Raw genomic sequence first — 18432 nt, forward strand, 5'->3', positions numbered from 1 at the left:
TGCCATTATGTACGGGTTGGATTTCGACGATCGGCCGGGCCGCTCCTCTCGCACGGAGAGACACACTCAGTCGTTTCGAGACTGCCGAGTTGACCGGGTCTTTGGTCTCGAAGAGAACCGCCGTTCGCGTCGAAAGTTCCGTGTGCCCGTGTGTCTTCTGTCTCCCTTCCGCCAATTCTATTTCTCTCGCGCGCACGCACTTAACCGTTCCCTTCTTCTTTTGTCAGCCGCCCCATTGCGAGAGTTCGGCGCACACCCGGCACAGTCCCAGGACCATGGCGGTTACCGTAATCGCGACGACAATTCTGCTCCTCGCAGTGACTCGTAAGTTTGATGTGTGTTGTAATCTCTGACGTTTCATTTTTTAGAATAAGGATTTTAAGAAAATTGAAAATTAACAACAAAACAAACGTCGTTGTCGTTGAAGATGATTTCTCGAAATCATCGTTTGTGAACTGTTCGTTTTTTTTTTTTTTTTTTTTATTGTCATTGATTGCGATCGATGGTCAATTCGCACACGGAAAAATCGGAGTCGCTCCGACAATAAGAAAAATCGCTGAAGTGGAACTCTGTGCTTTCCTTAAAAATATTACGTTTCAAAGAGAGAAAGAGAGAGAAAGAGAGAGAGGGAGAGAGAGAGAGAGAGAAAAAGAAAGAAAGAAAGAGCGAGAAGAAGAAAAATCATATATGGAGAAAATCCAGTTTGCTGAAACAGGACGATAATGGACGAAGTTGTTGGTTCAAATGAGATTATAAATCATCTCCGTGTAGATCCGAGAACGATTTTGCGATCAAGCCCCAGCTCGCAACAACATGCGCGGCTTCCCGTGGAAACCGGCCGTTACGTATCGATCTTTATTTTAAAACCCACATGGCGGTTACGAGAGACACTTGACACTTAACAGATCATGAAATCGGGTTCTTGGATTATCTTTTTTTTTTTCAATCGTTGCGCCGTAAAGGGGCACGCCCCGCAACATCGAAAACGCACGCTCTTTCCTTCTAATAGACGTATCGATTTTCTTTTTTTGTCGCGCCATTTCCAAGCTTGCCGGAGAGAGGAGCGTTCTCCTCCTCCGTGGGCGTTAAGTCTTCTGTGTGTGTGCGTGTATGAGAGAGAGAGCAAAGTTTGCGTCGGATTCAACTAAGAAAGAATTTCACAAAAACACGAAGAGAGCCGTTCGAAAGTTTCTATTCAATTTTTTCGCGGATGGAAGTCGAATGTGACGTTTTTCTTCAAGAGAGTTTCCTCGAGAGAGAGAGAGAGAGAGGATTATGAAATCAGTACGCCGCTGACGTGGACGTCGATCGTGACTTTATACGCACGAGTGAAGCTTTTTTCTTTACAGATCGATTTAAATGTCCTCCTACTGGCACAGTCGCGAACAAACGATTTCGACGGGGACTTTGCTCTCCCGCGAAGTAGAAAGTTTCGCAGCTTCAAATTAATCTCGCGGCGTAATGCTTCAATTAAGGAGAGGAGGTGTAAGGAGGGATGGAAGGGCGAGAAACTTTGTGGGAAACAGAATAACGAGAGGCTTGAAATTCGTGAGCGGTCCGCAACTATCGCTGATTGCAGTCAATTAAATTATTTTCCGTTCGCACCCTTTCCTCGTGTGTAACAGCAAGCTCTCTCTCTCTCTCTCTCTCTCTTTCTGTCTCTTTCTTTTTCACTGTTTCTCGGAAAATAAACAACTCGAGCAAAGACTGGGGAAGTGGTTCGCGATTAAAGGACGTGGTTTCGAGACGACGATAATAAATCCTCATCTCGATCCGTCCTCTCGATCGATCGCTAATAATAATCTCACGATGACGCGCGTCCCAATCGACGCGCACGTACATACATACATCGGCACAGAGTGTGTTCGATGTGTGTTCGATCAAGTCTCTCGGGATATTACGTTAAATTAAATGGCCCTTAATTTTAGCTGCGCACTATTTGCCGTGCACGAGACCGGCGACGAGAGACGACGCGCGCCACTTCTCTCTCGTGAACACTTCTTCTGGTTTTTTTTTCCTTTTCTTCTTCTTCTCTTTCTGTTTCTGATCTACCTCAAGCTTTTTGCAGCTTCTTCGCGAACTTCGAGCGCGAACGTATGTACGTGCTCTGTGTACTGCGCGATCACGACAAAAACAAATGATCTTCCGATCCAATAGTTAACTATTTTTATTTTGTCAATCAAACGATAGAGAAACGTTTTTACAATAATATAATAATCTTCTATTTAACTATTCGCAAGGACAGACATGGGTTTCCCAAACCCGCTCAAAAATTGCGCATCGGTGTTTCTAGTAAAAATTAGTTTTTTTTTTTAACCGTATTGTATCTTCGAAACTACTAAAATTGTTTTCAAATTTTTTTTTTTTTTTTTTTTTTTTTTTTTTTTTTTTTTTTTTTTTTTATTGACGCAGAATCGTTCAAACTTTTGATTCAAACAAAATTGAAACACAATGATTTTTCGCGAAGATATTCCATTTTGAAGTCGCGTGGGTCTTACAGACCCAGTCTGTTTGACTCGTAGGTTTATTTTGAGGTTCGCGAAGAGCTAAAATACATATTGTTTATTTATCTCTAAAAGAACATACGGTTGTCAAAGACACGCCGTGAGTTCTCGCTAGGAGAACGATCAAAACCCGCGTTTGACCTGTACTTGTCGAGCAAATCCTTGTCGCGCACGGTGAAAAAAAACCAAGCAACAGTAATAAAAATCTTGAATTTCTGCATTATAACCCAAGGCGCTTAACCCAGATTCGTAACACATTTTCGAACACAGATTTCCTAAGCATGCTAAAATTGCAATTTGGGTTTAATCGCTCCGGGAAATTCGAAACGTCGTAAGATGGGTAAGATCGTGTATACCTCCCGCAGCGCTCGCTGTACGTTGCTTATAATTGAGGCGTCTACAAAAATAGATTATAACACTTTTACTACCCCCGACGACGTTTAACTTGTATACCGCGCGAAAATAGTGCGAAAATAAACCGTTTTCAGCGTTTTATCGGCCGTTCACGTGGCGCGAAGAAACATATTCGTGTACGTAATTTTTCCGTTCTCGAGGAAAAAAAAATCCAAGATTAGATAAAATTGTAACTGAGTCAGCGCTCGAACAATGTGTCGGTACACGACAGTCTATGTACACGTCCTATGTACAAAAAAAAAAAAAAAACAAAATTACAAAGGACGTCTATCAGCGAAACTAAGAATGACACGCACGTTTGACGTAAGGAAGGTTAAAAACTATAAATAGATATATAGCAAATAGATTTAGTGACATAAAATCCTCTCATTACGAAATTGAAATTTTCGCGACGCGCGATTAGACGGTGATTGGTCATCTGTGTTTGGATTATTATTAACAACGCCGTAATTCGAAACTCGTCGTTAACGAGGTTTTGCAAATTACATGTCTTTATTCTGCGCGCGCGAAGCAAAAGCCCTCTGGTAATGACTTTCATTGTCGAGTCTCGCGTTTTAATAATTCGAGAACCTTGTCACACATTTTTTTTCCCTTTCAACAAGCGCCATTGTGACGGAGAGAAGTAGAAATTGTGTATTGAATTTCGCTGAGCGAAGGAGAGCACATCGTCACGTCTGCTTGATGGGGCAAACGGGAAACGAAATCTGCCTCGGTCATCAATCGCTCACGATGCATTTCAAGAGTACAATGACTTGGCGTCGTAAATAATAAAATTTATATTGAGAAGCGGAACGCGACAAAAGAAAAAACAACAATCGCGCGCGGTGTCGGATGTCGTTAGCGAGCTGTTAAACGATACGATGCTTGCTTATAAACGCCCCGATCGTTTCGAATCGAATAAATTATCGAGATACGCACTCGCGCGAGAAGGTGGAAATTATTCGAGCGTCGTACAACCGCGGGGTAATCTAGAATGCATTATATAGTGTTTGTCGTTTTTATCGCCGTCTCGACAAAACAGATACATTCGAGTGCGCACGGAGATAGATAGCGGCGATGTGCTATTTCCCGTTCTTATCTGGGATCGGAGAAAATGTGAATCATCGCCGCGATCGTCGTTTCTCGCTCACCACCTGAGAGCGAGATGTTCCAACGCTCGGATGTTCTCTGACACCGGTGTCTGTTGAAAATTGTATTTCGCCAAGTGCCCGCGACACGGAAAAACGTTTTTGCTGAAATAGCACGAAGATTAAGTTACTACTATGGCCAGCGAGAAAAATTTGCTATTGTATTTGTTGCCAGAATATTTTGTTGGTAAAACAAAAAATTCAAGAAGCTCAGAAAATTGTTCTTTTCCTTATGCGCGATCTTCTAGACGTGTCTGAAAAATCTGAGAAGAAGTCGAATTTGACTGTCCGGGACATAATGGCACTTTCGCACGAGGAAGAAGAAAGTTTTGTTGTTAGTGTAACAAAAAAAAAGTTTAATGAATCCACAGGATGTTATTGTTTTGTCAACAAACATTTTGTTTGCAAAACACGAGAAATTTCAAGAGGAAAATTTTTCTTGCCGCTAACTAACTCTTGTTGCTATTCTAAGCAAAGCTTTTTTTTTTTTTTTCCATCTGATGGCGTCAGAACTTATATATGGGATTTCTGTAAACACAGCGCGAAGTCAATAATCGATTCGGAGAACGCGATATCGCGCTTTATCTCAAAAAACAAATGGAATGTATACGCGCACTTTGAACAGCTCGAAACAAGTGGTCCACCAGCTGTCTGTCACACAACAGGGTCCGCACGTCGTTATTTATTTACCATTAACCTGTCATCAACGTGTCATGACACACTTGTTGTCTCGAAACACATAAATCATCTTTTAATCACGTGATTCGTTTCGCGATATCGTTAATGTGTAATTAATTTAGTTGTTTATTATTTTTAACATATACTTTGAAATTTCTTTCTCGATGTGTTTCAAAAAAGACAATCAAATTGCCAACGCATTATATTAAATAATTATTTAAAAGCTCGTTCGCGTATTTTAAAAACACAAAAGTTTCCGCCGTTATTATAATATCGTCATTAAAAATAAAAAAAAATTGGAGACAGTTTTTTTTTTAATTAAAGTTCTTTTGAGAGCGAGGCTTGAAATATCGATCGCGATTGAGCGCGCGAATTTCCAATTCCTGCAAAACTTTGTGATAGTCAGTGACCCATTCTGCATTTTGAATCCGTCAAGATAACTAACGCGAAATTCCGTTCGGATGAATCCGTCGGAGATGTCGAACTTCGCTCCGAAGTTTCCAAATTCGTATTTTCGATCGACTGATTTCCACTTTAATCGCGACTCGCGAGTTCTTCTTCCTCGGTAATGGATACGACCATAAGTCACGCTTTGTCAGACCGGGAGAGACCGGCTGACTGAAGGTAAAACTTTAATAGAAGATCCGCCCGCTTCCTCGCTAGCGGAGGAGAGAAGCCGCGCGAGAAGCCTTCAAAAGCGCATTCTAAGCGGAAGAGAAAACGGCGCGCGCGCGCGGTAGTTTGCGGTTATTTGCAAACTATACTGGACGCAGTGACGCGTGAAAGATGCCTTTATCGGTCCACGGGGGCATCGGGTGTATCTCTCTGTATACCGCGAAAGGCGGCCACGGAGCCGTTGTTCACGAGACTGGAAGCCTTTGCAATTCGATTTCTTTGCCGCATCCTTGTCGTAACCGCGCGAGATACCTCCGGAACGAAGGTACGGAGCTAAGAAAATACGGGAACGCGATAAAGCGCTCGGTCGAGAGCTGCTGCGCAGCTGAGAAGCGGTCGATATACCATTTCTCTGACATTCGACACGCTCTCGCGGAGAGCGATAGAGAGAACTGACGTTCGAGTGTTAACGGTAAAAAATAGGATCAAAGTTTGTCAAAACTTTTATGAGATAAGAGAAAATTCAACCGGTGACACTATTTTTGCCAGATTTTTGTTGAACAGTTTGCATCGCGTTGTGCAATTTTTTCACTTTTCGCGGATGCAAAACAATTAATAAATAAAAAGAACTTATACTATTGTAATAAAAGTAACAAAAAATTCAAAAGATTAAGAGTAACTTATCTTCGCGCACAACCTCTCGGATAAGATCTTTTAGCGCGTGAGTTTGTGCGTTTTGAATTTATTGTCACATTCGTTGCAATAATAATAATATATTCCTTCTGTATAAAGTTTGTTTATGAAATTTCATGCACGCGCGCGGTGTCGGTTTTCTTTATACACGCGAAATTCATGCACGTTTGAAACATCCTTCCTATTGAATTTTTATGTAAGTAATGAAAGGTTTTGGTGCGCGCTTATGGATCTAAGGCTTATCGTTAGTCTAAGGCCATTCTAGATGTCTGGAATATTCTCAGAACGTGGAGAAGAGAGTTGTTCAGTGCTACATATATATATATATATATACTACAGTACACAATACACGGCTGTTTCTCACAATGAGAGTACTTTTATCTGTATCAGGCTCGTGCTCAGGCCGGTATGACTGCAACCGCTTTGCGGGAGGGAAATTAATTTGAGATTACACCAGAATTAATTGTTGGATAATTCCATTCTCAGTTTGGTAAATCATTCGATCAACTCGATTGAAAGGGACCGGATGGAAAAAAAACTCTGCCTGAAAAAATGTGATGAGCGGATTCGAACTCAACGGAATCTCCATGTTCCGCACTCGGGCCGCGAGACCAGCGAGCTGGTCGATAATTTAATCGATAAAATTTAATTGCATTCTTTTTCTGACACATCTCGATTGTCCAGATATTACGCGCTCGGCGCGTCGCACATTTATTTTCATCGACTTCCGCGCGGGAAAAAAAAAACTTGATTAGTTTTCGCTATATACAGCGAGAAAAATTCGCCAAATCTATTGTGGGAGTTTTTGTTTTGCCAGCATTTCATTGATGAGACGAAAAATTCGGTTAACCTCGGCCAAAATTTTTCTCGCTGATAACATAACAAGCAAAACTTTTCTTTTTCGTGAAGATCGAGGGGAGAGCGCACATCATGTTTCGCGCAACAAATGTTTATCTTCTCCCACATCGCGTATCTACTTTTCTTACACCACGAAAGAAACTTCGTAATACCAATCGAGGAAGTTTCCTGAGGGACACGAGCGAGGAGGCGCAACGACACATTGAGTTATCAGGAAACGTTGCACCTCGGGAAACAAACGATCGACTGTCCGTCCGAGCCATTAGTTCGCGTGAACTCGAGCGAGGTCGATTCGATCTCGTCGCAGCCTTCGGACTTGGATCGTAACGCGTTCGCAACAAAACGAAACCGCTCTCACGGTTTTCCCTCTAGAACCGAACCGGTTCGAACATAGTACGGTCTCTGTCCGAGTTCAACAAACCGAATTAGTCGTTTCCAAGATCCCGTAGCGATCTGACGTAGCGTTCGTCGGAGAAGATCCGAGTTTTCGGCAAGAACAAAGCGCACATGGCGACATCCAAATGTCTCTCTCTCTCTCTCTTTCTTTTTCTCTCTCTTTGACAAACCGAGCGTTTTCGAGAAAATGAAACCTTTCAGAAAACACTTGCTTTATACATTGCTGACACATTATGAGCGATGAAACAAAATGACTTCAACGGTGCGTGACCAGTTCAAATACTATCTACACTGAGTCATTCCTTGACTATCTAAGTACCAGACTCCCTATAGGAATGTCATTAAATTAACGCGGGAGTGGCCGCCAAGTTTGATGTCACGACATCTTTGCTTGGCAAATGTAATCCGATCGTGACAATCTTTCGGTCACCAATGCGTAGATAGATAATTAAATTAAATATTCAAAACTTTTTCAAAACTATGTGTTATTTCATTCGAACAATAGAAAGGTATTTTGCGACTTTTTTTTGTTCTGCTTTCGAAGTTTTTCAATATTATCCTTTTGCTCGGAAGAGAAGTTTTGTGAAAATTGTCGGGGATTCTGTAGAAAATACCGTGTCTGTTTGTAGCTACGGGTATTGATGTTCAGATAACGACGGTTATTAGCCGTAAAATGAACTGCGCGAAATTACACGGACAGGAGGCTGCTATTAATACTAAAAAAAAAAAAAAAAAAAAAAAAAACCACCTGGCTCAGCATTTCTCCACCGGCCGGCGCGAATCCGGCTCACCCCGCGATTGCCGAACCGGAAACGAGTCAGCCGACATCACGGGCGCGACAAGCTATCGATTCTGTGCGCGAGAATTTTTTAGTTCTGATAAGTTTGCAAAAAATAAACGACAAATTCCGAGCGCCTTAACAAGCGCCGTAGAGCAATTTAATCCCGGCTGCGGTCTCTGGGAGAAAGAAAGCGAGAAAGGCTCTCTCTCCGAAGTGTGTTTTAAGCTCCGATTACGAGCTGGTAGAGACAAACAATGAACAAACACGCGTCTGTTAAGCTCTGGCACACCGAAAAATTTCCATAGTTCTGATTAGAGTGCTTGCTTTTTTATTTTGGAAGAGACCAAGAGGTCTCTGTAGACCTCTTTTATTAAAAGTTCTGCGCACTGATTTAAGTTTGAGTTGGAAAAAAAAAAAAAAAAAAAAAATAGAAGACCAATTTCTAATTGAAAATCGCGATAGTTCTGACCGGCCAAATAGCTTCATTTTGCGGATATCTAGTTCTTAATTAAAAAAAAAAAATTAGATCGCTCTAAAACAAGATTTTAATTTTTTGAAATTTATTTTTTTCGTAATATTTAGATGCAATAATTCTGAGCTACTTTTATATTACAGTTTTAAGTTCGATATTTTTAAGAAATCTTGACGATTTAAAAACTTCAGACGCAAAAAGTTACACAGATTTTAAACCTGTCAAAAACTTCAAAATAATCAAAACACACAAAAAATAACACGCGTATCTCCTTACGCGTAGTCATCTGATCGCTTCGAATAAGACTTCCGTTTCGTCAAGACTCCGGTCAGAACTACACGGTTTTTATTTTCAATTTCAGTTTCTCTCTCTCTCTCTCGGTATTAAAAAATTTTTTCCTCGTGAGATTTGATTTTTTTAATATCAAAGCTAGCTTTCTAACGGATTTTGCTCCGCATGCGAGCGCAAGTTCGTTATAAGCGATTCACAAAAAGAATCCAGTTGAAAGAGTCAGCGACGGAAAGGCCAATCGCCCTCGCAATCTGTTTCAGAGAGGGGTCACTTAACGCGCGAAACTTGCTCGCCACATGGTCCGGGAATGTACCGGAAACGGTCTGGCTCATCGGAAAAAGAGAGACTCTTCGAGTCTCGTGCCGTGGAAAATTCCACAACGCAGAAACCGACGAACGCAATTCCATTATTCATTCATTCGAACGCGTCCTCAAGAGAGAGAGAGGACGGTTCGCATTTGTATTTTTTTTTTTCCCGGACTGTACGGTCGCGCGTCCCCTTGCACATAATTCATTTATATCGACATTCCCGCTGCCGGGATGATAATCAAAGCGTAAGAAATAGTGTACATAGCGCGAGGAAAACAAAATGTGACTCAACAAGATGCAATCCTCATTCGCACACGGTTTGCCGATCACAGTTTCGCGAAATGCGCGTCAGAAACTGTGTGTGTGTGTGTGTGTAACACAGTCGAAAGGTTAGCTTTTGCGACTGGCGTGACAAATGGGCATGATTATCGATCGTACGCGGGATACAATAGGGAGAGAACGAGATTCTCGGTCGCGTCTCTGAGCCGATCGTTGTCGTCGGCACCGCCGCCGCTGCCGCCGCCGCCGCCGCCTGCGCCGCGCACGAGAAATTCTCGAGTTCCCAGATCAATTATGAAGCGAATCCTTCAAATATTGGGTCACGGGTCGAGAGGTTTTCGAGAATACTAATGCGGAAGGTCAAGTTCGTACATTGTGGAGCGAATGCGAAAATCGAGGCCGCCGCTTGTGTGTGTGTATGTGTGTGTGTGGGTGTATATATATATATATATATTGATGTTGATTATGATCGAAGGCTTGTGTTTTCAGAGACTGCGGTGTGCAACAGCGACAACAGCAAAAACAACAGTACAAGCATGTACCAAGATCCTCGCACTTTCTTCCCCGGCATCAAAGGCAATCTCACCAAGATCGTTTGGGCGCACGCCGTCAACAGTCTCGCGAAATTGGAATCGGCGCTCTCGTCGGGTAAGTCGATCCTTTAATCGATCGATCGAACGGCTTCGTCTTCGTTTTTCGTTTGTCGCGCTCACAGACAGAGAAATGTTACTCTGCGGTCACTTTCGTGTGCGCTCAGGTACATATCTCTCTCACCTTGTTACAAAGGAGATTGCTCTGAAGACAATTATTGCGCGACGTAATGAAACATGTGAATCGGTTTTCAGATAGAAGATTTTCTCAAAATCTAGATTTAATTTTATCAAAATTACTCTCAATCGAGATAAAACTTAATTAAAAAAAAGGGTAAGTATGAAACAATTTAATTATTTGTTATTTCAGCGAAACCTAACGGTCGCGAAAATATATATAATTTTAAAGCCAGATCGTGATAACACAAATGTGAAAAAGGACACTCGCACTGGAAACAAAAAAAAAATGAAACAATAATGTATAGTTGATCCCGACAATCCAGAGAAATATACATATAACCTTTATGACAAATCATAAAGTTAATAGACACAAAGAGATTGAAAATATACTCTTGACAAAACTACTTCCTGTAGTGTTTTTTAAAACAAGACATGAAAAATGCATTTAAAAGAAAATTTGAAAAATTACGACGTCATATTGTCCACAAAACTATGCGAGCTATCTTAATAGCTTTACGTTTAATTGGTTTTTCAAATCTTTTTAGTCGCCAATATCGTTCTGTTTCGCGTAAATGCAATTTTCGATTTAATTCCAAAAGTCTATCAAACAAAGGAAAACACGCGTGTATGTGGAAAACAAATTATTAAAAATCTTTATTAAAAATATAAAATTATTAAATCTTTGTTAAAAATGTATTTTACTTTATTAAAAATATATTGTGATCTTTTTCTCTTCCCGTCCGTAAATTTCTACCTTTTACGGGAAGTATATGAATTAAATATTTACTTGAATACTTTGGAGGGTCCGGAACCAACTTTATATTTATATATTTACTTAGCGCGCGTCGCCTTGAAACACAATTCAATTATTTATTAAAAATGTATGTATCCACTTTTCTCTCTTACCGTCAATTTATACTTTTTCACACACTTAAATATACACTCGAACACTTTAGACTAACTTGGACCAAAATGTATTCAAATATTTACTTGACGCGTCAGCTCGAAACTATTTAAATACCGCGGCGGTTAAATATTTGATAAAGCGAAATGTAACGCGAAAAAGTGACCTCGGCAAAAAAATGCGTCTCAATGGGGATAACCAATTTATCGCGGGTTCGCGATCGTTCGTCAACACATCACTAGTTAATGAACTTCGTGACATTTTGCTACGCGCAATTGCCAGCCTTGTATATCGGTGCGCTTCTCTCTCACTTTTCCACGGATATATATCCCGCATGTCGTCCGATCGCGCGCGGAGGCTTTGTGTATGCGGCCCGCATGGGTGACATATATTTTTACATCGGCGCGCTTTAAATAATGGCAAAGCGTCCTTGAGAAGTGCGCTTCCAGAAATATTGACAACGAGAGGGAGAAAGCTTTCATGGGAAAGCGTCTGCTTCCTCCAGACTGCTTCTTTCACACGCTTCCACAAAAAGTGTGTGTGTGTGTGCGCGAGCGCGCACACATGTATAAAATACGAGTTACATCAATTACATTTCCCCGTATATATTTTCGTACAAAGATACTTTTCTCCCCCATTGTTACAAACGCGCGTCACGATCCCGAATAAGCTAAAAGCCGTATAACTTCGATCCTTATTTCGAAACTTTTTCCCCGACTCACAGAAGACCCCGAAGTGGAAGAAATTCTTTTCGTAACATACAACTTTTCCACCTTCGTACGATTGACTCTCCCTCTCTCTCTCTTTCTCTCTCTCTTTCTCTCTCTCTCCCGGACGAGAAGAATTCATTTGTACGCAGTCACGTCCGATGCGAAGCTCTCGAAAAGCGGTATTCGCGCCCATCGAATCTCAATGAAGAGAGCCAGGATGGAAGCGGTTGTAGTCGAAGGTCAAACTTCCGTTTTCTCGTGTTGTTATGTTGTTCGCGTCTTCGAGAGACACGATCTTCAGTAATAAATAAATACAGTATCTAAAAAAAGCAAAACCTCTAAACTGTTCGATTTTCCGTTTATAGACTTCGTATCTTCGATCAATTTGTCATACGCCTCTAATACGCGCCAGAAGAGGTACGCGCTCGTCTTCTTCATAATCCTCCTAATCTCGCTCGAAGCATCGCAGTGGTCACTTTGATATCAGCAAAATAGAGAAAGAAAAACCCGATTTCACAAAGCTCGCGGAAAACCCGTTCATTCGTGTTGCAATTTTCAAACGACCGATATTGCTTTCGTAGTCGTCTGTCTGTTGATAAAAACGCCACGGGAGTGTTCGGTCATTTGAGCGTTGAGAATGTGTAGGACCGGCAGTCTTCCAGCCTCTTTAGGCTGGTGATCGATATTCCCTGCACGTGTATGCACATCCCGGAACCCTCCCCTTCAACCGCAGCTGCCTGGCAGCTACGCACACACGGAACATGCATACACACACACACATACACAAACACACACGGAATCAGCCCGAGACAACCCGACTTTCCTTTTTAAAGAGGACGTTATGATGCTGGAGGCCGACGTTGTGATGGGCAAGCTCAACACTAGCAACGCGACTAATAATATCCCGATAATGGCGCATCCACCGGCCAAGGAGAGCGATCTGTCACTCGAGGACTTCCTCAATCTAACCATTTCAGCCCAGAACGTCAGCAAGGGCGTCAAGCTTGACTTCAAGTCCGACGAGGTGTTCGAGAACAGCAAGCCTATCCTCGCCAAGTTCCGACAGAACGTAAGCGCAAATCTTTAATTACAATTTGACCGCACGTTTTTGCGAGTGTTCGAAACGTTTAAATAAAACACATTTGTTGTTTTTTTTTTTTTTTCAAGTTGACGTTTCCGGTTTTCCTCAACGCGGACATTCTTCGGGGCCCGGTAAACGCCACCGCCGTCCCGCTCAATCCGAAAGATTTTCTGAAAAAGGCCGCCGAAGTCATGCCGGACAGTACTCTGTCCGTTGGCTGGACAACCAGGTAAAAAGAAAAAAAAAACAAATTTTTATATCGCACGTCGAACAATAGAGCAGTTTCCTAACGTGTAGAGCCTTGCAATTAATCAACCGTATAAGCAAAGACGTGTACACCATGACCATGGCACGATCTCTCTCTCTCTCTCTCTCTCTCTTATAAAAAAAGAGAGTTATAAATATAATAAGTCCCTGAAAGGAAAAATCCAGCGTCCAATAAAATACTTGTGTCTATTGCACGTCACACGCACGTCAGTCGCTAGAAACGTTTACTATATCAAGGTTTTTTCTCACACAATTAAAATAACAGATATAACGTTACAATTATATTATTATTGTTTGTGCAGTTGTTTTACTTGTACGTGTACTTCATTAAAAGCAAGAAGAAAAAAAGAATTATTCGAAAAATTTTAACGTATCTCTCAAATTCACAGCACGTAAAAGCAACGTCAAAACTTTAAAAAATGTTATTTTTTTCCTATAACTTACGCGGTAAGATTAAAGACTCAACGTCCAATTAATACGTTTCAGATACGGAAAGGAGCACAACATTACCGAGGGTGGATACACCTCGGAGCAGATCAAAGCGATGATCGACGCTCTGATAGAGAGCAACATCAAGCAGCCGGTAACTTATCCGGTAAGAGCCGGTCTCGTGGCGAACAATACCGAGGTCATCAAGACTCTGCTGAAGAACTCGACGTTCGTCAACGCGACACTGACGATCTGGTCGTCGGAGGGCGATTCCGTCAACGTGGCGCAACTTTCGAAATTGATCAAGGAAGTGGGAGTCGACAAGATCTACGTGGACGTGCCGGATGATCTGAGAAACAAACTCGATTTCTCGGGCGCGTCCACGATAACATCGGCGGCGTTGACTCTAGTCGCGTCGCTGGTGCTTCTTCTAGCTCAGTCAAGAATGCTGTGAAGTTCAAACACAGATATCGAAAACAGAGTCTTCGCGAGATCCGAGAGGGTTCCGACTCTTCACACGCGACTCTTCCGATAAAAGAAACGAAAGAACGACACGTCGACGAATATCCGATAGCCAACTTATCGCACATCGAAAATATTCGTTCGATTCATTTCGTCGCGATCGTTCGGATCGGATTTTCGTCCGCGTTTTCGACTGCATTTTTCTTAAGAAACGAGAGTCTCTCTTCTGAGACATTCGTCGCGAACAACAACAATTTTCCATAGCAAGACATTTTCCACGCGAGATTTCTCTATCTACCGAACAAACACCCGCTGTTGTCGATAAGATTTGTATTTGTACTTAAACAAATTATTCGACGCAACAAACGTTTCACGACTGTAACATGTTTGTCATTTTTTCCGACATATATGTGGCAAAATATAAAAAAAAAACGTACAAAATTAAAAATTCGCGTTTTTCATCATTCGTATATGTATACAGAGGATGTTTCTGAATAAGTGCGAAAAGTTTCAGGAGATGATTCTTTGCCGAAAATAAAGAAGGTGTCTTTTGTATAAACACGTACTCTTGTATTCCTCTCTGAGAAGTTCCCACAAAAAGTGAGATGAAAATTAGGTTTTTATTGTTTTTCTCAAATTTTGAAGTTAAAGAAGTAAAATTCGATGGACATTTTCCAGTAAAACAGACGTTTATTGATATTTTTCAACCCTCCGGTGTTGTTATAAAAAGAGATAAAACGCTTATTCAATTTCTTATTATTTTCTTTAAAAAAAAAAAAGTGAAAAATGTCCTACAAACTTTATTTTTTAACTTGTTCACAGTTTGAAAAAAACAGTAAAAATCTAATTTTCATTCTTTGAAGAAATGTAACCCCTCAGAGAAAAATGTAAGAGTATATTTGTGTAAAAGATCTCTTTTAATTTTTGACAAAGAATCATCTCCTAAAATTTTTCGCACTTACTTAGAATCACTCGCTGTACATCGAAATTACATTTATTACGTGAAAAAATAATGCTGTACCTATACATACATACATATACACATATATATATATACATATATATATATATATATTATATATAGTTTATATTAAAAAGTTTGCTTATATATATATATATATATCTCCGTATTACACTTAAAAATACTTTATGAGCGGAGCAATTACGTAGATAATTATAATTAATGCGTTCGAAGTGATTGCGTAAACAAAAACATAATATTCCAAATCTAAGATGCTCTATCATTTTTTTATTTTTTATTTTTTTTTTATTGACGTATAATTTCGTATTAAACGTGTGTGAAGATGTGTGTTTGTGTGTACATGTGTGTGTTGTTATCGTACAACGTGCGACACTTGCACGCGCGTACGTATATATATTACGATTATGTATTTAACGTCACGCATGAGATAACGTTCGCAATATTCGCCTGTATTTCCCTGTATATCCACGGTACCTGCGTTTCGACATATCTTCGGTCTAGAGAGCGGTGCGGCCCGCATAAAATGTTCTATTAGTTTCTTACGGTAAGCCACATATCTGAGCCAAAGGACATGAAGGTATCGGTTTGCGGTGCGAGTGTGCGCACTGCGTTTGATAAAACGAGTCAATAAAACAATTTATGTAAAACAGTATCGAGAGAGAAATTTGTCTTGTATAAAGTTACTCTCATTACTTTTCATCATTTCCGATTGTTTCGCTGCGTCGTTTGAAATTATTAAAATCGTGTAAAAAAAAAAAAAAAATTCTCTCGAACTTCGCGAGAGCGACGAATCGACGTTTGTTCGCGCGAACAGACGTCGAATTTAAAACCCAACGCCGGAGCTTCAAACACACAGAAGCTAGAAAACACACAACAGATCGCAATCTGAACGTAGAACAATTCAAATTTTCGCTGTGTCATCGTGTGTGCAATGTAATGACAAAATATAATATTAATATAATGGCGCTGTTTGCTAATTCTCGGTGGAACGCCCAGGATCGCTGCGCGGTCATTGTCGCGTGTAATTGTCTGTGAAAATGGAATGCAAACGTTCGACGCGTATAGTTGCGGACAAACGAGATAATCCGGATTTATGTCACAGGGAATGGTGACGATCGTATGCGTCTCTCGCGATATATTCTCTATTATTACATTGACGCTTTCAGCGCTAGTACATTTATACACGCCGGAATACATATATATTTGTGTGGACCATCTCGTAACAATCGCTCGCGATAACCGCCGAGAGCGAGTTTTCAAATAAACCGACTTCCATTTTGAAGCGAGGCTATAAAGATCGTTACAAAGGCATCGCTTATTAGAGCTACCGGCCGTTGTTTCAGTTAAATAAAAACAAGCGAGAAAAAAATTTCAGAGGAGACTAAAAGGTTCTCATGAACTGTGTTTGCGTTTGAGATACGGGCCGTGTCGTCAGTCGTATATACCCCCGTAGGGTCGGTGGTCCTATTTGCTTTTCCTCCGTGTTTGTCGTCTAGTTATCTACGGAGAGCACTTCCGCCAGCTTGATATCCGTCGGACTTCAATGACGGTAAATTTTTTTCCCGGCCGGGGGATAAAAGCGTGTGTCGTTGTGAAAGAAACGACACGCGCGTTAACAAAACGCGTTCTCGAATGAGTTCAAAGAGATCAACGAACGTCTTTCGGGCGCCGCGCGAGTTTCCTTCAAACGCCGTATCTTCTATTTCTCCTGAGATGACGAACCGCTTTCTCGCGCGGAAATCTCTCAAACAGAAAACGCGGTGAAAGAAGAGAGAATCGGCGAGTCGTCGCAACGTGGGAGGATGACGAGAGAGCGCGCGCGAGAGGTGTCAAAGATCTTCGCGGCGACCTTGGGACGCAGAAGAAGTTTTATTTCAGGTTATTATCACAATCGGATTCGCGTTCTTTGCCTTTCTCTCTCTCTCGCGCGCGCGCGCGTCACCGCTCGGCAGGTGCACCGTGCAAAATGGGATTCTCTACGTGCACGCGAGAGCCAGCGAGATCATCAGAACGAAAATGCGACGCGTGCAGATTGGCCGCCGCGGCGGGTGTTCCGCGCCGGCATTTTTCGGACGCGGCAATGCCCTCTCGACTGTTTTTAGCGTGTTGGGCGTGATTTATTTCTGTAGCTAGAAGAAGGGCAGGAGAAAGTACTTACGCGTATAAATTTACGCACGCGGCACATGGTTTGGTACACGAGGCGACGATCCGCTCTCGATCCGAGGTGATTCTTCGCGTTTAGATATGTGTGTGTATTTATTAAAATATCATGTATTATCGCAAAATTACGTTAGAAGAATTTCGAATAAATAAATCTATCGCATCGATTTGACGTATAAAACGCACAAAAAAATTAAGTATTACACATAGACCAATATAGAATTGGCAAAGTGACCTAAAAACATAATCTCCGCTGATAACCCGAACCGGACCTTGATCGAAACATATGAGAAATCAGAAGACGGAAATGTGCAACACACGCCGACGAAGAAAACGGAGTTCCAATTTATGCCATTGTATTTTATTAATCCACGACTACTGTAAATTTAAACGAAGGTCCCGAGATGTTTGTATGTGTGTGTGCAATTTTATTAAAATACAAGAGTCACACGTTGCGATCCAAATATATATATAGATTTTCTTCAGTGACCGGCAAAACAAAAGAGTAGAAGATTGACACCGTAAAAAAAATAATAATAATAATACCCAGTCATTTGGTCGATGAAATTCACATTAAAACTTGTCGCAAGCTAAAACACAAATCATCGAAGGAAGACTTCACGGTGTACACTGACGCAAATTACCGCATTCACGTGAGTTTTAACAAGCAAAACACTCGGATGAGAAATTAACGTTTTGACGCGTCAATTTTGCGAGTAATGAGGTAAGTATTTCACGACTGTGACTGATATCCTCGATATAACGATCACGAAGGTGTATTATATTTTGCGCGCCTTTGTTGATTGTCAATTATATAATCACGCGTCACGTGAAGGACGTGAAAGATTTTTTGGGCGCGAGAAACAGAACGAGGAGACGTCGCCGGGATGTAAGTACGAGCAACGACGAGCGTCGCACGAATCTTTAAGTCGATGACTTATGGAAAACTTGCACGTACGCGCATTCGAGGCGCGAGCCCACGCGCGTTCTGTAAGTAGAACAAATCGATATCCTCTCCTCTTTCTCTCTCGCGTGTCTTGGCACGAAAGGCGCGCTTAAATCCGCCGTGACTAATCTCGTTTCGTGTCTACGAAAATCTTGATGGAATCCTCACGTAACCGCGCGCGGTATTGTCCGAGCGTTTCTCTCGACGATCGCAGTTGGGCGCCGGAAGATCTCACAGTCAACGTCTCTCGCCTTGCGTGTAACGCGAAAAAGTTCTCTAACGTTTGCGACGAGAAATAACGTAAA

The 18432-nt window shown here is 41.4% G+C and overlaps 1 protein-coding gene across 1 annotated transcript; it reads left to right on the top strand.

Moving 5' to 3' along the window:
* On the top strand, positions 1–14805 carry LOC109853614 (protein FAM151B). Its single transcript, XM_020425904.1, has 5 exons — positions 1–324; positions 9906–10064; positions 12634–12869; positions 12968–13110; positions 13635–14805. The coding sequence occupies exons 1-5, from the start codon at positions 276–278 to the stop codon at positions 14029–14031; spliced, it is 984 nt and encodes a 327-aa protein (XP_020281493.1). The 5' UTR covers positions 1–275; the 3' UTR covers positions 14032–14805.
* The last annotated feature ends 3627 nt before the right edge of the window (positions 14806–18432 follow it).

The sequence above is a fragment of the Pseudomyrmex gracilis genome, unplaced genomic scaffold (genome assembly GCF_002006095.1).
Source record: "Pseudomyrmex gracilis isolate BER0280 unplaced genomic scaffold, ASM200609v1 scaffold_51, whole genome shotgun sequence".
Lineage (NCBI taxonomy): Eukaryota > Metazoa > Arthropoda > Insecta > Hymenoptera > Formicidae > Pseudomyrmex > Pseudomyrmex gracilis.